General features: G+C 41.0%; 1 protein-coding gene across 1 annotated transcript; it reads left to right on the top strand.

Moving 5' to 3' along the window:
- The first annotated feature begins 9732 nt into the window (after nucleotides 1-9732).
- On the top strand, nucleotides 9733-15623 carry HIGD1C (HIG1 hypoxia inducible domain family member 1C). Its single transcript, XM_024736422.1, has 2 exons — nucleotides 9733-9826; nucleotides 15448-15623. The coding sequence occupies exons 1-2, from the start codon at nucleotides 9733-9735 to the stop codon at nucleotides 15621-15623; spliced, it is 270 nt and encodes an 89-aa protein (XP_024592190.1).
- Nucleotides 15624-20457: the final 4834 nt, after the last annotated feature.

Genomic DNA, 20457 nt, shown 5'->3' with positions numbered 1-20457 from the left:
CTCACACCGGTCAGAATGGCCATCATCAAAAAATCTACAAACAGTTAATGCAGAAGAGGGTTTGGAGAAAAGGGAACCCTCCTACACTGTTGGTGGGAATGTAAATTGGTACAACCATTATGGAGAACAGTACGGAGGTTCCTTAAAAAACTAAATATAGAGCTACCATATGATCCAGCAATCCCACTCCTGGGCATATATCCAGAGAAAACCATAATTCGAAAAGACACACACACCCCAATGCTCACTGCAGCACTATTTACAATAGCCAAGACATGGAAGCAACCTAAATGTCCATCGACAGATGAATGTATCAAGAAGATGTGGTACATATATACAATGGAATATTAGCCAGCCATGAAAAAGAATGAAATAATGCTATTTGCAGCAACATGGATGGACACAGAGATTATCATACTGAGTGAAGTAAGTCAGATACAGAAAGATAACATATGATACCACTTATATGTGGAATCTTAAGAAAATGATACAAATGAACTTATTTACAAAACAGAAACAGACTCACAGATCTCAAAATCAAACATATGGTTACCAAAGGGGAAATGTGGGAGGAAGTGATAAATTAGGAGAGTGGGATTAACATATACACACTACGATATATAAAATAGATAACTGGGACTTTCCTGGTGGTCCAGTGGGTAAGACTCTGGGCTCCCAATGCAGGGGGCCCAGGTTTGATCCCTGGTCAGGGAACTAGATCCCACATGCATGCTGCAACTAAGAGTTTGCATGCCACAACTATAAGGTCCCACATGTTGCAACGAAGATCCCACGTGCCACAACTAAGACCCGGCACAGCCAAAATAAATAAATAAAATTTTTAAAATAAATCTTTAAAAAAAATAACTAACAAGGACCTACTGTATATCACAGGTAACTCTACTCAATATTCTGTAATAACCTATATGAGAAAAGAATCTGAAAAAGAATGGGTATATATATTATATATATGTATGTATGTATACCTGATTCACTTTGCTGTACACCTGAAACTAACACAACATTGTAAATCAACTATACTCCAATAAAAAAAATTTTAAATAAATAAATGAAAGTCAAGGCTCTCATGATCTGGCCCTACTAGCCCTGTAGCTCCATCCTCTACAAGCCACTCCCACCCAATTCTACACATTGAGCCGCCTGGCTGTTTGCCTCTGTGCCTTTCTACAAGCTGTACCCTCTGCCCAGAACACCCCTACCTCATGAATTTAGATGAATTTTACCTTCATCTAAAATTTACCAGTTCTCTAAAACATCCCATAAGTCACTTTCTCCAAAAAGAACTTTCTTAACTCTCCAGTTTGATTTTGGGTCTCATGCCTTTTCCTCCCACCATCTCAATGTGTTCTCATGTGAGGCTGCTTTACTCATCCATCTCCCCAACTTGACTCTAAGCTTCTTGAGGACAGAGCACTTGTCTTAACTCATCTTTCTAGCTGCAGCACTCAATTAATCTTTGTTAAATGAACAATTGATCCCAGCCATTTGCTTCCTCTATTGCTGCTCTCAGGAGAAACTACAAACTCTGAGTTAGACTTTCAGTGCTGCTCAGGAATGTTATAGTTTACCCTCAGCTGACACAAAGGACAAACCTTCACCACACTCATTTCCACACTGCTCCTCTCATCAGACAACTTCACAACTCATTTCACAAAAGGAAAAGAAAAAAATGTCACTGAGTGGGATCAGAAATTTAAGAACCTCACAGATGCCCTCTACTGACCTGAGGATGAGGTCTCCTCCCAGGCTCTGCAAGGCCAGCCCTGGGCTCTTTTTTTTTCCCTTCCAGTTTTATTGAGATATAACTGACACACAGCAATGTATAAATTTAAGGGGTACAGCATAATAATTTGACTTATATATATCGTGAAATGACTACCACAATAAGTTTAGTGAACATCCAATATCTCATAGATGCAAAATTAAAGAAATAGAAAACATCTTTTTTCCTATGATGAGAACTCTCAGGATTTACTCTCTTTTTTTATACAATTTTTTAAATTAGGGAAGCCCTATTTATTATTTATTTTGGGCTGTGTTGGGTCTTCATTGCTGTGTGCGGGCTTTCTCTAGTTGTGGCGAGCAGGGGCTACTCTTCGTTGTGGTGCACGGGCTTCTCATTGCGGTAGCTTCTCTTGTTGCAGAGCATGGGCTCTAGGCGCGCGGGCTTCAGTAGTTGTTGTGTTCGGGCTTAGTAGTTGTGGCTCGCGGGCTCTAGAGTGCAGGCTCAGTAGTTGTGGCACATGGGCTTAGTTGTTCCGTGGCATGTGGGATCTTCCCAGATCAGGGCTCGAACCCGTGTCCCCTGCACTGGGAGGCGGATTCTTAACCACTGTGCCACCAGGGAAGCCCTAGGACTTGCTTCTCTTAAGAGCTTTCATGCATAATATAGGGCAGCATTATTTTAATCATGTTGTACATTACATCCCTGGCACTTGTTTATCATATAACTGGAAGTTTCTACCTTTTGACTGCCTTCATCCAATTCCCCCTCCTCCCAGCCCCTGCCTCTGGTAACCACAAATCTGATTTCTTTTTCTACGAGTCTGTTTTTGAAGTATAATTTATCTACAATACTATGTTAGTTCCTGGTGTACAACATAGTGATTTGATATTTCTATATATTATAAAATGATCATATGTTAAGTCCAGTTACCATCTGTCACCACACAAAGAAATTCTATTATTATTGACTATATTTCCCACACTATATATTTCATCCCTGTGACTCACTTATTTTGTAACTGGAAGTTTGTACCTCTTAATTTCCCTCACCTTTTTCACTCATCCCCCTGCCCCTCTCCCCTCTGGCCACCTGATTGGTCTCTGTATCTGTGACTCTGTTTCTGTTTTCTTATGTTTGTTCATTTGTTTTGTTTTTTAGATTCCACCTATATGTGAAATCATACAGTATTTGTCTTTTTCTGTATAACTTATTTCACTTAGCAGAATACCCTCTAGGTCCATCCATGCTGTTGTAAATGGCAGAATTTTATTCTTTTTTATGGCTGAGTAATATTCCATCACATATATATACACTACATCTTCTTTATCCATTCATCTATTGATGGGCATTTAGGTTGCTTCTGTATCCTAGCTCTTGTAAATAATGCTGCAATGATTACAGGGTGCATGTATGTTTTCAAATTAGTGTTTTTGTTTTCTTAGGATAAAGACCCAGGAATGGAATTGCTGGATCACCATCCTTGTCTCTTGGTTCATCTCTTTCAGGTTTTTCTTCTGCCAAGTCACACCACTTCTGCATCTTCACTTCTCCCCTCTCCAGGAATTCTTTCCCCTGTCTTCAAATACCCTAAAATCCACTACACCTTCTTCCAGTAAAAACAAAACAAAATAACACAAAAAAAACTTAGCTTTGGGCTTCCCTGGTGGCGCAGTGGTTGAGAGTCCACCTGCCGATGCAGGGGACACGGGTTCATGCCCCGGTCTGGGAGAATCCCACATGCTGCAGAGCGGCTGGGCCCGTGAGCCATGGCCGCTGAGCCTGCGCGTCCAGAGCCTGTGCTCCGCAACGGGAGAGGCCACAACAGTGAGAGGCCCGCGTACCGCAAAAACAAAACAAAACAAAACAAAACAAACACTGTGAGATATCATTTCTCACATATCAGATCAGCAAAGACTTCAAAAGCCTGACAGCACATTCTTCTGGGCAGACTGTGGAGAAACAGACACTTCTGAATATTGCTGGTAGGAATTCAAACTCATACAGCTCTTGTGGAATTTGGCAATATCTAACAAAACTATACCTGCATTTACCATTTGACTCAGCAATTCCACTTCTAGGAATTTACCTTGAACATACACTTCCAACAGTATGGAAATACAGATGCACGAGGTCATTAATTGTACTGTTTTGTGTAATGTTTCCAAGCTGGGTGCCCATAACATATGAGTGCTTAAATAAGTACTATGGCATGTTTGCACAGTGGAGTACTATGCAGCTGTAGAGCCGACTGAAGAGGTGATACGAAGTGATAACGTGCGATTTCAGGGATATATGACTAAGTTAGCAACAGCTATATTAGGTACAACTACAGTGTGGTGCCTTCTCTGTAAAAAAGAAGAGTATAGCAGAAAATACATATGTATCTGTTTATTTTTGCAAAAAGAGATTTACGAAAAATAAGCTAGAAACTAATGAGATTGGTTGTCTATAGTGGGTGGGTGGGAAGAGAGTACAAATAAAAGGGAGAGAGGAGTGACACAGTTTTTAATATACCCTTTGTATAGTTTTTTGTTTTTTGGTGTTTTTTTTTTTTGCGGTACCACGGGCCTCTCACTGTTGTGGCCTCTCCCGTTGCGGAGCACAGGCTCCAGACGCGCAGGCTTAGCGGCCATGGCTCACGGGCCCAGCCGCTCCGCGGCATGTGGGATCCTCCCGGACCGGGGCACGAACCCGTGTCCCCTGCATAGGCAGGCGGACTCTCAACCACTGCGCCACCAGAGAAGCCCACCCTTTGTACAGTTTCGATTTTTGGAATCATGTTTATGTTTTATATAAAATAGGTAAAAGAATGTCTTACATAAAATAAAATGAAAAATGGGGGGACCTCTAAAATGGAAAAATAAAAAAACGCCAAAATGTATTTCAAATGAATGTTAACCACATTGATGGAGGAGGAAAAAATTAATCCAAGTAGCTTTTCTTTCCAAGTGACTTATTTTTTTAACAACAGTTTTGAGATATAGTTCATATATCATAACATTTACCTACAGTACACAATTCAGTGGTTTTCAGTATATTCAGAGTTGTGTGACCACCATCACAATCTATTTTTAAAGCACTTTTCATCACCCCCTAAAAAGACTTTGTACCCATTAATAGTCACTCCCTATTTCCCCGCCCCCACTGTCTCACAGCCCTAGGCAACCACCTTCTGTCTCTAAAGATTTGCCTATTCTGGACATTTCACATAAATGGAATCACACAATATGTGGTCTTTTGTGACAGGCTTATTTCATTTAGCATGTTTTTGAGGTTTATCTATGATGTAGCATGTATCAGTTCTTCATTTCTTTTTATGGCCAAATAATATTCCATTGACTCATATATCACATTTTATTTCTCCATTCATCGAATGATGGATGTCTGGGTTGTTTCCACTTGTTGGCTATTGTGAATAAAGATGCTATGGGGCTTCCCTGGTGGCGCAGTGGTTAAGAGTCCGCCTGCCAATGCAGGGGACACGGGTTCGAGCCCTGGTCCGGGAAGATCCCACATGCCGCGGAGCAACCAAGCCTGTGCACCACAACTACTGAGCCTGTGAGCCACAACTACTGAAGCCCGCGCACCGAGAGCCCATGCTCTGCAACAAGAGAAGCCACTGCGACGAGAAGCCTGCGCACTGCAACAAAGAGTAGCCCCCGCTCGCCATAACTAGAGAAAGCCCGCTCACCATAACTAGAGAAAGCCTGCGCGCAGCAACAAAGACCCAACGAAGCCAAAAATAAAATTAAATTAAAAATAAATAAATTTATTTAAAAAAAAAAAAGATGCTATGAACATTTGTGAACAAGTTTTTGTGTAGACATATGTTTTCAATCCAAGTGATTTTTGAACACAGTACTTTGACTGTATTCCCTTGACAAAAAGAACTATAAAAAATATTTCATAGGCTTGTTTTTCACAGAGGTATGGGTTAGAAATTCTGAAACTACTTTTTTTGTCTAGAATAAAGCAGATGAATATACTGAGGATAGTGGGAGTCAGGTCTCTCACAGTCAGAAAAAGAAATCACAAATATGAAAAGGGGAAGACTGGAATGAACACTGTGGAATTGGACTGAAACTGAAGATATTACTATGAATTCATGGTTTTGATAAAGCTTTATAGGAATAAAAACATAGAGAGATATAAATCCTAACTCTGTTAAGAGGACCTAAAAGTAATGACACTCCAGTAACAATGAGAAGCTCTAGTTCCCAAAACTTGGTTTCTAAGTATCATTCTCCACTAAAATGAATCAGGACTCCTTGAAGAAATGGCTGATTTCAGGGCTAGGGGAGAAAAATTACACGTTCAGCCTGGAACAGCGTGCTACACCAGGATTTAAAGAAGTGTTTGAAGAATGATAGTGTCATGTCAATAGGACATAGGAGAGCCAGCTTGAAGGGGCTCCCACTAGCCAAATCTAGGACAATTTGGCCATCAAAATAAATTAATTATGGTACGAATTATAAGCTACTGAATAAAATGGAAATTCATGAGTCCAAACTGATATAAATAAATGAATAATTAAACAGGGAAGGAGGGAAAGCGATTTCTTATAGAATACCAATTGAAAAATATAAAAGGAATGATGGATTTTGGAAATTACCATTTGGCAAACATAATATTAATTGATCCAGGCAAGGATCATCACTGTGTGCTGAAATTAATGGGTAAAAATCTGATAAATAACAGCATATTTATATAATATTAAAGCATCTCGGGCTTCCCTGGTGGCGCAGTGGTTGGGAGTCTGCCTGCCGATGCAGGGGATGTGGGTTCGTGCCCCGGTCCGGGAGGATCCCACATGCCGCGGAGCGGCTGGGCCCGTGAGCCATGGCCGCTGGGCCTGTGCGTCCGGAGCCTGTGCTCCGCGGCGGGAGAGGCCACAGCAGTGAGAGGCCCGCGTATCACAAAAAAAAAAAAAAAAAAAAAAAAGTATCTCCTCACAAAATACTTATTAATTATAAAGGTAAAAAATAGTAACGTTACAGTGGGGAAACAGGCAGACACCACCTTAAACCAAGTGATCAAAGCAGTGGTGTGCTAGAGCCAACTTCACACCAACTCAGAAGAGTCACATCTCTTCCCAATTTTGCGTGCAGTGACTATACGACAGTAGCTTGAAATAGACCAGGGTGGGAGTATTTATACCATGGAAATCGGCAAATATTACCAACAAGGGGTTTATTCCCCTGCAGATCCAGTTGTTAGACATCTATCAGCAGAATATCGAATAAAAGTTACTAGCACCACACAAGCTGACTTTATGTGCCTCCTGATATTACAAGCCAAGAAGACACAACATCACTTCTGTGATATTCTGCCAAAAATGCATAGCCTCAATCTAATGATGAGAAAGCATCAGATAAAACTTAAAGTTAGAGACATCCTGCAAAATAACTGGCCTGCATTGGCAACATATCAGGTCATGAAAGACAAAAGACAACTGTGATGGTTAATTTTGTGCGACAACTTAGCTGGGCTAAGGGATGCCGGAAAAGCTGGTAAAACATTTTCTCTGGATGGGTTTGTGAGGGTATTTTCAGGTGATTAGCATTTGAATTGATAGGCTGAATAAAGATCACCCTCACTGATGCGGGTTAGCACCATCCAACCCATGGAGGGCCTGAGTAAAACAAAAAGGCAGAATAAGGGTGAATTTGCTCTCTGCCTGAGATTTACCTTTTCCAGCCCTCAGACATCAGTGCTCCTACTTCTCGGGCCTTCGGACTTGGACAGGGACTTAGACCATTGCCAGCTTGCAGGTGGCAGATCCTGGGACTTCTCTGTCCCCATTACCACGTGAACCAATTCCTGCAATAAATCTCCTCATACATATGTATATAGGCATATCTTCGATCAGGTATACATATATACATATATGTATGTATATATATATATATATATATCCTATCAATTCTGTTTCTCTGGAGAACCTTGAGTAATACACCGACTAAGGAAACGTTCCAGATTAAAGAACACTAAAGAGACTTGACAACCAAATGCAATATGTAATCTTGATTGGATCCTAGACCAGAAAAAAAATTCTTTTTTGCTATTAAGGATTATTGGGACCACTGGTGAACTATGAATAAAATCTTTAGATTATAGTATTATAGCAATGTTAATCTCCTGATTTTGCTCATTGTACTATGGTTATGTAAGAGAATTCCCCAAATGCACACAACGTATATAGGGGTATAGGCCTATCGGTGCAGCCTTCTCTCAGGTGGTTCATATAAAGGAAGGAAGGAAGGAAGAAATCGTATCTAGAGAGAAATGATAAAGCAAATGTGGCGCAATGTTAACAAAGGGGTATCTAAGTGCCGGATACACATTTTTGGGGTACTATTCTGGGAACTTTTCTGTAAATCTAAAATTATTTAATAATTAAATGTTACAAGGAAAAAGCATGAACGCTACCTGGTCCTCTGCCGTCATCCTGAGGTCTCTGTGGCTGCAGTCAGACGGAGGCGGTGAGTCCGAACTTCTCCGAGGCCTCAAGGGGTTCAAGGGTGCACCTCCACAACAGCAGCGAAGGGGTCGTCCACCACCACCCGCCGGGAAAGCCAAATCAGCCTCAATCTCCGCGCGCAGGCGCAGGGCAGCAGCTCGCTCGGCGTCTTCCCGTGCCGGCCCGCCCTGCCCTCGGATTGGCCGGGGACGCAGTGACATCACGGCCTTCCCGGTAGGGCGCGCGTGCAGCTCTAGGCTCCCGTGGAGCCGCCAGGTGCGACGGTCTGGCGGTCAGGCGAGCTGGTGCAGGCTCGCGGCGTCTCAGTCCCGGATCCCGGCCACAGTGGGCGCCCCTCTGGCAAGCGCACTAAAACACCACAAGAATCTTGGCCTCATAAGGCTAACCCCCACTCCCACCTACAAACCCAGTGTTGTAACCCTGCACCAACTTTCCCTTCAGTTTCAGGCCCAGGAGTTGGGTAGCGGGATTCAAAGCCACAGAGGGAAGTTGGGAGCGTCCTTGTGAAGGGAGAAGGAAAGGCATCTTCTTCAAAAGCCTAACGTTTCCTTGAATATTAATCTCGGAAAGCCTCTTGTTTGTGGTCCAGGTGCCGCTACCAGTGAGTTTCAAGCCTGGGCTATGGCCAATACCAGCCGGCCACGCCCCCTTGGTGAGGGGAGGGTTCTGGGCTTTCCCATTATCAATTAGCTGGAAATTGCACGTAAACGTGTCCTGGCCTAACAAAGCCTGTTCTGATCTATGGCTTCCAGCTGAACGAACACCAGGAAACAGGCTGCAGGTGGTGGAGTACGCCAAAGGTATTGTGCTTCTTCCACTTACCGGCCTACATTTTCTGATGAAAGCTGATTTGTAGAATGAAGCCTCCATATTTGAATTTTGAGGGTTGAAAAGAGAGGGTTGCACGGATAACAAACTGAGGTACTGCCAGACCATGTTGATTGTGATTATAGTTGCTCTTGCTAGTTTCCTTATTCATTCTGTGCAGACAAGGAAGACTATTTCCATTGTCTAACATAGCATCTGGTACATGGTAGGTGCTTTATAATGCCCTACACATTCTGCAGAACTGGAGTGATCATTCTCCCATCACCTGTAAATCTGGAGGTATTTTTGCCTATGTTGGCACTGCCGTCATTCTTTAAAACTATATTTTATGAAAGAAACTCTGTGTTCTTACTGTTTGCGGAAGTTCTGAGGTTCCCAATGATTTCAAATGCCAAGCAGTGAAAGGGGACTGAATAACACACTTATGATCTGTGTTTTTACTCTGTATTCGTGGAATCTGATCATCATTTACCTCTCTTTGTATATTTTTCTTTCCTCCACCCCTAAACAAAATGAAAGGACTCCACAATGCAAAGGGTGAAGGAAAGATAACTGTTTATTTCAGTTGAGCAGACAAGCATGTCAAGCAAATGAAGACAGAAGAACACATAAGAGTATATTGGGAGACGGAAACAGATTCTTTTTGATTATCCCCTACTGTTACTAGAGAGAAAAAATGTCTTCAGATAACCAGTGGTCAGCAGATGAGGACGAAGGCCTGTTATCCCGACTGATCAGGAAATCTAGAGATTCCCCCTTTGTCCCTGTAGGTAAGTACAAGCCTTGACTGGATACTGTGAAGCTGTTTCTAATAAAACAATAATGCCTTACCCAGTATCTTTGAGTATTGAAATCGTTTATATAATTAAATGTTTCCAGATAATTGGAGCTAACCCTTTCTATGCATGAATGAGTTACACTTTCAACACAGTTTCTAGTGTATGGCAAATCCTCAGTAAATATTAACTCTTATTATTATGAAGCATCAATTTTTTATTCTGTTTAATCCATTTTCATTAGCAGTCTATCGAAAATTACTAGTTCCCAGCCAATCTAAATAGGATTGATTGAATGGACTGTAACTTTTCTGTAATGACTCAGAATCAGCAGGTGCAGTATCAGTTTTTTATTATACAGAGCCTATTAGAGACTCTTGAGATGTATCTAGACGGTCCTCAACTTACGACTTTTTGACTTTAAGATGATGAGAAAGCAATTCGCATTCAACAGAAACCATACTTTGAACTTTGATCTTTTCCTGGCCTAGCAATATGTAGTATGATACTTACTCTCTTATGATGCTGGGCAGTGGCAGCTCCCAGTCAGCCTCGCCATCATGAAGGTAAACAACCACTCTGTACCCGACCATCCTGTTTTTCACTTTCAGTACAATATTCAATAAATTACATGAGATATTCAACACTGTATTATAAAATAGGCTTTGTGTTAGATGATTTTGCCTAACTACAGGCTAATGTAAGTATTCCAAGCACATTTAAAGTAGGCTAGGCTAAGCTATAATGTTCAATAGGTGAGGTGTATTAAATGAATTTTTGACTTACAGTATTTTCAACGTATGATGGGTTTTTCAAGGTGTAACCCTGTCATGAGTTGAGGAAGATTTACATGTCTCTTTGTTCTCTAATCAACTCCAAACTTTACTTTTTGTGTGTGTGTGTGTGTGGTACGCAGGCCTCTCACTGTTGTGGCCTCTCCCGTTGCGGAGCACAGGCTCCGGACGCGCAGGCTCAGCGGCCACAGCTCACGGGCTCAGCCGCTCCGCGGCATGTGGGATCTTCCCGGACCGGGGCACGAACCCGTGTCCCCTGCATCGGCAGGCGGACTCTCAACCACTGCGCCACCAGGGAAGCCCTCAACTCCAAACTTTAAGTTCTTGTGTCGATGCTTATAGACTTTTCTGTTTCTTCCATTACTGTTGGGTACCATCAGAAACTTCTGCTTCTAATGTTCTGTGGTGTCAGAAGCTAGATACCCACGCTTAAAAGAACCATGAGTCGGGCTTCCCTGGTGGCGCAGTGGTTGAGAGTCCGCCTGCCGATGCAGGGGACACGGGTTCGTGCCCCGGTCTGGGAAGATCCCACATGCCGCGGAGCGGCTGGGCCCGTGAGCCATGGCCGCTGAGCCTGCGCGTCCGGAGCCTGTGCTCCGCAACGGGAGAGGCCACAACAGTGAGAGGCCCGCGTACAGAAAAAAAAAAAAAAAAAAAAAAAAACCATGAGTCAATTCAGAGGAAAGAAGCTCTGAATCAAAGCCTGGGCCTACCTGTACACTTGACAGCATGAACTTTGTGGTGTTCATGCTCTGTAGCTTGTTGCTGGCTTCCTGATGTGTTCCAGATGCTGAGGTTGATGGTTAAGTAAACTCCAGGTTAAAGAAGTATTATTCTAATTATACCTGGAGTCTTAGCCTCTTTATCCTTTCCCAACACATATTTGATATGTTTACATTTTAAACAAATACTATATGTATGTGGACTTAAAAAAAAAAACCCACAAAATCTAAGCACCAATATTATGTTTTAAAATCTAAGCTTTCTCTTCTTTCTCTTTCGGATGCTTTAGCTGCCCTAGGCATTATTATTTAATACTTCAGCCATGCCTCTTTCCTTGTGCTTTCTTTGTCTGGAAACTATTAAAATAACTTATTTAAATCAGATGTACATACAGGGAACTATACTCAATATCCTGTTGTAAACCATAATGGAAAACAGTATGAAAAAGAATATATATATATTATAACTGAATCACTTTGCTGTACAGCAGAAATTAACACAACACTGTAAAACAAATATACTTCAATAAAAGTGTTTTAAAAATATATATACAAATCAGATGTACATAACTTTGTGATTAATTCCACAAAAGCCTCTAAAGAAGTATAAGTCATATGTTTCCATTAAATACCACTACAAATCTAGCAACTTTATGTGTCATTATTCACATATCAAAAAGAATCAAAATTTTATAGTAATATTCTGTGTTTGAAAGTTCCACTTAATTTGATTAAGGCTTGTAATGGCACAAGAAATGGAGGCAAATCATTTTGTAGTGATTTATTCCTCTTCTTTAGCATTTTTAACTAACAAAACAATTCAAGGACTCAGTGCCACTTGAGCAGATCACTGTAATGAACAGAGATTAATCACTGTGCCTGTTGGAAATTAAATTGTTTTTCCAGAGACATTTAGCGTGATTAAAGTAGAAAGATAAAAAAGTATTTCCAGCTAAATTCAGTTATATTCAAACTACAGAGACATCGTATGGAAAACAGTAAAGGTGCTGACTTTAATCTCTAAAAGAAACAAAACAAATTTCAGTTAGAACAGAGTATTGATTTGATAAGGGAAGAGAGCCAAGTTTCTGCTAGAAAAATATCTGATCAAATTTGTATATATATTATTGAATAGTTTAACTATTGTTTTATTAAGAATATCTCCTAAGTATTTTCTGCTGCAGGACAGAGTATCCTGTCAATAATTTACAGAACATTTTAATTTGTTGTCTTAACTTCTGTCATTATAATTTATTCATATTGTTTAAAATCTTATGAATACTGCTAAGGTCTGTGTGTACATTATATGTATTTAAACTCTGTGTTGATAGATTATTTGTTTTTGCTTCTTTCATGTAACATTTCATAGTACATTTCTGTATATTAGTACTTCCTATACTTGTAATTTTTTTATAGCTATGGTAGTTTTCCCTCTGTTTGGGCCATTTGGTTTTAGTTTTTCCTCATACATAACGTAGCCACAAACATCTTTGTGTCAACTTCTTGACTTTTCTTTTGCTTACTTCCTTGGAGTATGTCCCCAAAGTAGAATTTCCAGGGCAGGAAGCATGTTCAGTTTAATGTCACTTATGTCTCCAGAGTTCTTTCCAGAAAGATTTAGCTAAACTTACAGAGCTTTCAGCATTGTACCTGTTTCTCAATGTACCTGCCATTGTCGTTTTAACTGTTGTTTTTTGCTGTTTTTATGTTTGTCATATTTCAATTTCACTTATTACTAATCAGCCTACAAAATATACATATAAATGTGATTATTTACTCTGATTCTTATTTCCACTTATTAAGTATACTCTGAGAGAATAAATATATCCTCACCCACCCACAGAGTCAAACATGTGCCCATAGTTAATCAAAACTTGCTATCGTCCATAAACATCAATTGCATTTCTGTATACTAACAACAAACATATGGAAACTGAAATTAAAGACATAAGACCATTTACAGTCGCTCTGAAGAAATGAAATGATTAGGTATAAGCTTAACAAAACATGTACAGAATCTGTACGCTGAAAAAATACAAAATGCTAATGAAAGAAATCAAAGAAGAACTAAATAAATGTAGAGACTATTGTGTTCGTGGATTGTAAGACTCAATAAAGGTGTCAACTCTCCCCAGACTCATCTGTGGGTTTACTGTAATTCCTATCAAAATCCCGGCAATGTTTTTTTGTAGACAGAAACCAACTTATTCTAAAATTTATATAAAGGCAAAAGTTCTAGAATGGCTAAGACTACCTCTTTTAAGAAAAAGTATTAAGTAGGGCTTCCCTGGTGGTGCAGTGGTTAAGAATCCGCCTGCCAATGCAGGGGACACAGGTTCGAGCCCTGGTCCCGGAAGATCCCACATGCCGTGGAGCAACTAAGTTTGTGCAGCACAACTACTGAGACTGCGTTCTGGAGCCTGCGAGCCACAGCTACTGAGATGGCGTGCTACGACTACTGAAGCCCAGGCGCCTAGAGCCCACGCTCCACAACAAGAGAAGCCACTGCAATGAGAAGCCTGCACACCACAACGAAGAGTAGCCCCCACTCACCACAACTAGAGAAAGCCCGCACACAGCAACGAAGACCCAATGCAGCCAAAAATAAATAAATTTAATAAATTTTTTTTAAAAAAGGCAGTTGATCTCAAGGATGGATACTACGAAGAGTAGCCCCCACTCACCACAACTAGAGAAAGCCCGCACACAGCAACGAAGACCCAATGCAGCCAAAAATAAATAAATTTAATAAAATTTTTTTAAAAAAGGCAGTTGATCTCAAGGATGGATACTTTAATAATAATTTTTTAAAAAGTATTAAGTGGGGGCTTCCCTGGTGGCGCAGTGGTTGAGAGTCCGCCTGCCAATGCAGGGGACGCGGGTTTGTGCCCCGGTCCGGGAAGATCCCACATGCCGCGGAGCGGCTGGGCCCGTGGGCCATGGCCGCTGAGCCTGCGCGTCCGGAGCCTGTGCTCCGCAAGGGGAGAGGCCACAACAGTGAGAGGCCCTCGTACCACAAAAAAAAAAAAAAGTATTAAGTGGAAGGAATCACTCCTACCAGATACTAAGGCTTAATATATAGAGTAATCAACAGTGTGGTATTGATGAAGGGATAGATGCATAAATCAATAGGATAGAAGAGAGATCCCCCAAAATAGAGCCACACTTTTATTATGCAAAAGTTTCCTTTACTCTTATGTCAAAATATAGCATTTTTGTCCTTTTCACTTTTTTTAAGTCTACCTTACCCCCTTTTAGATGTTATAAATATGCTGTTTTATTTTCTTCTAGATTTTGTTGATATTTTTATTTTCATATTTAATTCTAACCCATCCAGACTTTTTTTGTAGGGTCTGGTGTAAGATACAAATCCATGTTAGTTCAAATAGTTTTTCCCTTATCTGTTACTTGGTTATCTTGATTTGTCATGGGTTAAGTTCTCACAGTATTTCAAATCGCTTTCTAGAATTTTCCCTATTCAGTTGATTCCTATTCAGTTTTCTGTTTTAGAGTGAATTACACAGAATCTTGGTTGTCCCAGCAGTATATTCACCCCTTGACATATGTAGTGAATACAGAAATATTTGTATGGGCTTCTGGAATTTTCTAGAATCACAGTTCTTCCCAGAGTCACATACTTCTCATGCAAATATTCAGACCTTTTACCTCTCATTAAAATTTAATATCTCATTTTCACAGAAGAGTAAAGTTTCTTTCACTTTACTAGATTTACTCCTTATTTAGTAACAGGTAGAGAGGAATAAAGCCAAACACCCAAAAGCTATGAATGCTGAGATTTTGGTTGGTTCACTCACTGGTTAAGTGACTTGCCCCAAATAAAAGGCTTGCAGCCTATAAATCTGAAGCCATGCCTCAGGAAAATTAGAAGTTACTAGACAAGTTACTATAGTATACAATTCACGTTTTTCTGGGAAGAGTCAAAACTGCAAATATTGAATCCATGAGTGAAGTATCCTTTGGTATCTTGCCTGCTTAATCTTCCAGGTACTGATCCCTTGCACAGTCTTTTATTCAATTCTCTAAGCTCTTGGGAATTTTAGCCTGCTATTTCTATAATCCCTACTTTTTTAATTCACAGGGATAGCAGGCTTTACGACTGTGGGGTCCTATGGTCTTTACAAGTTAAAATACAGAAGAGATCAGAGAATGTCCATTCATCTTATTCACACGAGAGTTGCTGCCCAAGGATTTGTTGTAAGAGCTGTGACTCTAGGTAACCTGCTTAATTTGTATCTTGTGTTCAGTTGTCTTTGAGAGTATTTTTATTTATTCATCCATTCATATTAGTATTTTTATATATTCATTCACGAATATTGGGTCAAGATGATGTAATGGAGGAGGAAGGATAAGAAAGACAGTGATCTTCACTTGGTTGAGGTTGCTGCCCAGTTATAGGCTTAATCTCTTGGTATTTTAAGCACTGAAAAAAAAAAAACTCAGTAGGCAAAAGGTACAGACTTCTAGTTATAAAATAAATGAGTCATGGGGATGTAATGTACAGCGTGGTGACTATAGTCAATAATACCGTATTGCATATTTGAAAGTTGCTACGAGGGTAGATCTTAAAAGTTCTCATCACAAGAAAAAAATCCTGTATATATGGTAATAGATGTTAACTAGGCTTATTGTGATCATTTCATAATACATACAAATATAGAACCATTATGTTGTACAACATAAATTCAAATTGTATGTGAATTATACTTCAATCTAAAAAAAGAAAAACCCAGTGGAGAACTAGGTTATAGTTTCTGTTATCCTCTACAGTGAAAGGCGCAGTGAATAGTTTATACCCTGTATAACTCAGCTATTCCAAGCCTGGGCAATAGGTAATTTTTTATTAGTCTATAAATTAAGCAATATTTACACAGTCAAATCCAAAGAGTGGGTGTCAAATTATCTGGTTGATTCAGGTTATATCAACAGCTAAATCATTTAGTTCTAACAAGGAGTCTACTTTGGGACCTAAATTACCTAAAATTTTTGTCTACATTAATGAGAACAAGTCACAATGTTCTTAGCTCCCCTTCATGCTGTGCAAAGTAGAATCAGCCTGAGTAGGTCTAGGATTATGGGATGATGGGTGTGGGGCTTGCCTATAGGGAGTTATATGGTAATTATCTTTTTACTATGAGCTGTGATACGTGAGTCGTGAACAAAATACAAGAAACTTTACTACGAAGTAACAGGCCTCATTTTCATCATTCAGAAAACACTTATGAGCATGAGCTATGTGCAAGGCACTGTGCTGGTCTAGAGATACAGCGGTGAAACTAACTCTCTACCCTCAACTAGTTTAATCTCCTTAGGGAGAGAGATCAAGAGCAGGAGAAGACAATATAAAGTCAGAGGTACTACAATAAGATTAACACAGGTTGCTATGGAAGCACAAGCACAAAGGAGAGGCATTTAACTAGGGCTGAGAGTCCAGGGAGGCTTCTCTAAGGATGCAAACCATGGGATGAGCCAAGAATGTAGAGGAATTAACTAAGCAGAGAAGGAGCTCAGGATTCTAGGCAGAGGGAAAAAAACAAAGGCACAGAAGCATGGCATGTTAGTGGAACTCGGCACAGTTTGGTATGGTAGGTGAATCAATCAGTGTTTGATGAGACTGCAGAACTAGGAGTAGTGACATATAGTAAGAGATTTATTTTAGGTATTTGGACTTATGTAATTGTGAGGCTCTTTCTTATGTATCAGGATCTGGGACCTGAAGTGGGCAGAGCAAGCAGTTAGAAAAGGTAGATGAAAAGTGAGAGAAGCAAGAAAAGTCTGGAACCTGCAAGGTCTGGAATCCTTATGGATTTCTCACCATCTCTAAACCTCCAAATTTGATGATGGAGTGACATAGAAAAAGCCAATGCCCCTCATCCTGGAGCTAAACATGGACCTGGCCAAGGAGTCAGAGAAAGTGAAAGAGGAAATTCAGCAGGAGCCATGGTAGCTGCACTCCTGATTGCTGCCCCATGCCAACCAGGTGGGCCAGCAGATAAGCAAAACTATGCTGCAACAGTGCCTTCCCAGGTCAAAAGAATTTGGTTGCTGCTTTACTTCTACCTTCTAAGTCTCACGCAAAATGTCTCTTGTGCAATTTTTCAGGGAATGAAAGGAAAGGAATTCTGGAAAATCTAGTTATAGTTTCGCTAAGTTGATACATTACAAATCCGTCACTGTCTATCCCTTGTCAACCTGGCATCCATATACACCTCTTTTAATACACTTACCTTCAAATAAAGACAATGGCAAAATCAACCATCCCTTGTATAACCAAAAACATGCTAACTCTCTCCCAAAAGAGGATACAAAATCCCTTTGTCCATCTTTGGGTGATGTTGATTCATCTTTGAGCTGAGTCATATTCCCTTTTGATATCCTGTGACTTAAATCCTGAGATATAAAGTTAACTACTATTAACACTTCCTATATTAGATGGTGGGTAAATGGAAATGGCAAATAGAAAAAAAAATGGTGACTGTATACACAAGTGTATTCATATTAAAATAAGGGGGCTTCCCTGGTGGCGCAGTGGTTGAGAGTCCGCCTGCCGATGCAGGGGACACGGGTTTGTGCCCCGGTCCCGGAAGATCCCACATGCCGCGGAGCGGCTGCGCCCGTGAGCCATGGCCGCTGAGCCTGCGCGTCCGGAGCCTGTGCTCCACAACGGGAGAGGCCACAACAGTGAGAGGCCCGCGTACCGCAAAAAAAAATAATAATAATAAGGAAGAAATATTCATAACTATCACAGTCTTTGTTTCTGCAACTGGTCGGATGATCATGGCTCATATTATAACTATGTTTTTCCACGGGCCATTTCATCCACCCTTTGCCTTCCGAAAGCACCTTGGCTATTCATGGTTATTTGACTGGAGTGTTGACCCAAACATTCTTAAATGATCTGGGTCATTAATGATCCTTCCTGTACTGGGTATAATTTTCCACCTTCTTTAATCACATGACATGGGACTACTAAGAAAGGCCCCAGAAGGTATACATTCCAGACACACTCCTCCTTACCCTACCAGTATAGTAACAATTTACCCTTGATAGATCAAATCAATGTAATGGACTAATGTGATGTCTCGTGGAATAGAGAGATGATCCAGGTCCTGCAGACTAGATTGTGGCATAGGGCTGGAGAGTTCACACAGCCGTGAGACTGAACACTGAAAGTATACTGCTGGCCCCTGCCAGATGAAAGCAATCTGCTTCTGATGGTCTCTACTAAAAGGTATATAGAAAAAAGCAATCAATCAGATTAATAGCTGCAAAACAAACAGCAAAAATTGTGTTGATTTGCTATAGCAATGAAACCACACCTGTACAGAAGCTGCAGTTAGACTGATCACCTAAGTTTATAGAAATCCATTATCATTCTCCAAGATCCATCTGTCTTCTGACCAAAGAGGCAAAATGAATGGAGATGTGGTAGGAATCACCACCCTGGCATCTTTAACGTCCTTGATGATGACACTAGTCTCTACAATCCCTCTGGGAATGCAGTATTGCTCTGGTAATAGAAGCATTTAGAATGGCTTACACTGCACTTCCCTGATGGCACAGTGTTAAGAATCGCCTGCCAATGCAGGGGACACGGGTTTGAGCCCTGGTCCGGGAAGATCCCACATGCTGCAGAGCAACTGAGCCCATGTGCCACAACTACTGAGGCCGTGTGCCGTACCTACTGAGCCCACATACCACAACTACTGGGCCCACGTGCCACAACTACTGAAGTCCACATGCCTAGAGCCTGTGCTCGGCAACAAGAGAAGCCACCACAATGAGAAGCCCACTCGCTGCAACAAGAGAAAAGCCCGCACACAGCAATGAAAACCCAACGCAGCCAAAAATAAGTTAATTAATTAATTTTTAAAAAACCAACAATGGCTTACACTTGGCTTTCCCTACCATAATAGCCCTTACTCCCCAGGTCAGGGAACCAATGTGAGGATTCTGATAGTTGCTGAGTATGTCTATTCCAATTACACATTCCATAACTGGGGAAATAACATAAGGTAAGTTCAGGGACCCACCAGACCAACTGTAAAATAGACCCACAGCAAAACTCCACTGACCTGACCATAAACTCCTAGTTCGACTGGTAGAACACACTAATTCTCCAGGCATTAGTATCAATTCAAAATCAATATTTAACAATGTCCCACAAATGTGATTATCTCCCCTTCCTCTTGCACAGGCACCCTGCTGAGTAGTCACAGGTGCCTTTGGGGAAGACTAGAAGGAGGATTTATAGTATTTGCATTTTTGGCTGTGAAACAGGGTCTTTCCTTAAGGAGATCTGACCTCTCGTTAATTCCAGGGACTTTGGGTCTATGAATTGACTCAAATTTGGGAACTGGTTGAGGGGCCATGGCTCTCTATTGTGATGATTCAAGTCAAACTTCCGTTCGCCAGACCTAGAGCTTTTCTGCTTACATGCTGCACACCGCTTTCAACTCTAGGTACAACATGATCAATTAGCCAAAATGCCAAAGATCTTTGTGGCTTAGACTATATTGATTACTGCTTAGGCTTTGCTGCCCATTACAGTAATCATGCTTTCCTTGTCTTTGTCAATTAAAAGCTGCCGCTTGACCCCTGCCACCCCACAATCCCATCATCCCTACTGAACTCAGGGAGCCCAGAAATTCCTACTGTCATTTCTGGCTTACAGGAAATCATTACCATAGACCTCTTCAAGGAGGGCAGGGCTGCCTTCAAAAATGTACTTCTCACAGCTCTGCAGAAGGAAGGAGATATATTTAGGGGGTGAGTGAGCAGGATAAATCCAGTCTAACATTCCAATCTCCCTAAGCCTTTGGATACCTTCCTTTATGGCAAAGTTTCTCAATCTCAGCACTATTGACATTTTGGACTGGATTATTCTTTGTTGCGGAGGACTGTCCTGTGCATTACAGAATGTTCAGCAGCATCCCTGGCTTCTACCCACTAGAGGCCAATGGTACCCACCCGCGCTGTGAAAGCCAAACACATCTCCAGTCATTGCCAGATTTCCCTGGGGAACAAAATTGCCCCAGTAAAGAAGAATCACTGCTGTACCATGGAAGTATACTAAGGAAGTTCTGGTATT

The sequence above is a fragment of the Neophocaena asiaeorientalis genome, unplaced genomic scaffold, assembly GCF_003031525.2.
Source record: "Neophocaena asiaeorientalis asiaeorientalis breed wild unplaced genomic scaffold, Neophocaena_asiaeorientalis_V1.1 scaffold134, whole genome shotgun sequence".
In the NCBI taxonomy this organism is placed as follows: domain Eukaryota; kingdom Metazoa; phylum Chordata; class Mammalia; order Artiodactyla; family Phocoenidae; genus Neophocaena; species Neophocaena asiaeorientalis.
The sequence above is the reverse complement of the archived record's forward strand: the minus strand, read 5'-3'. Positions and strand labels throughout refer to the sequence as shown.

What these genes read in the sequence shown, in the direction of transcription:
- HIGD1C (XM_024736422.1), top strand. Translation starts at nt 9,733, where the DNA reads ATGTCTTCAGATAACCAGTGGTCAGCAGATGAGGACGAAGGCCTGTTA. An exon ending in TTCCCCCTTTGTCCCTGTAG is followed by an intron (nt 9,827 to 15,447) that starts GTAAGTACAAGC and finishes TTTAATTCACAG; the next exon opens with GGATAGCAGGCTTTACGACT.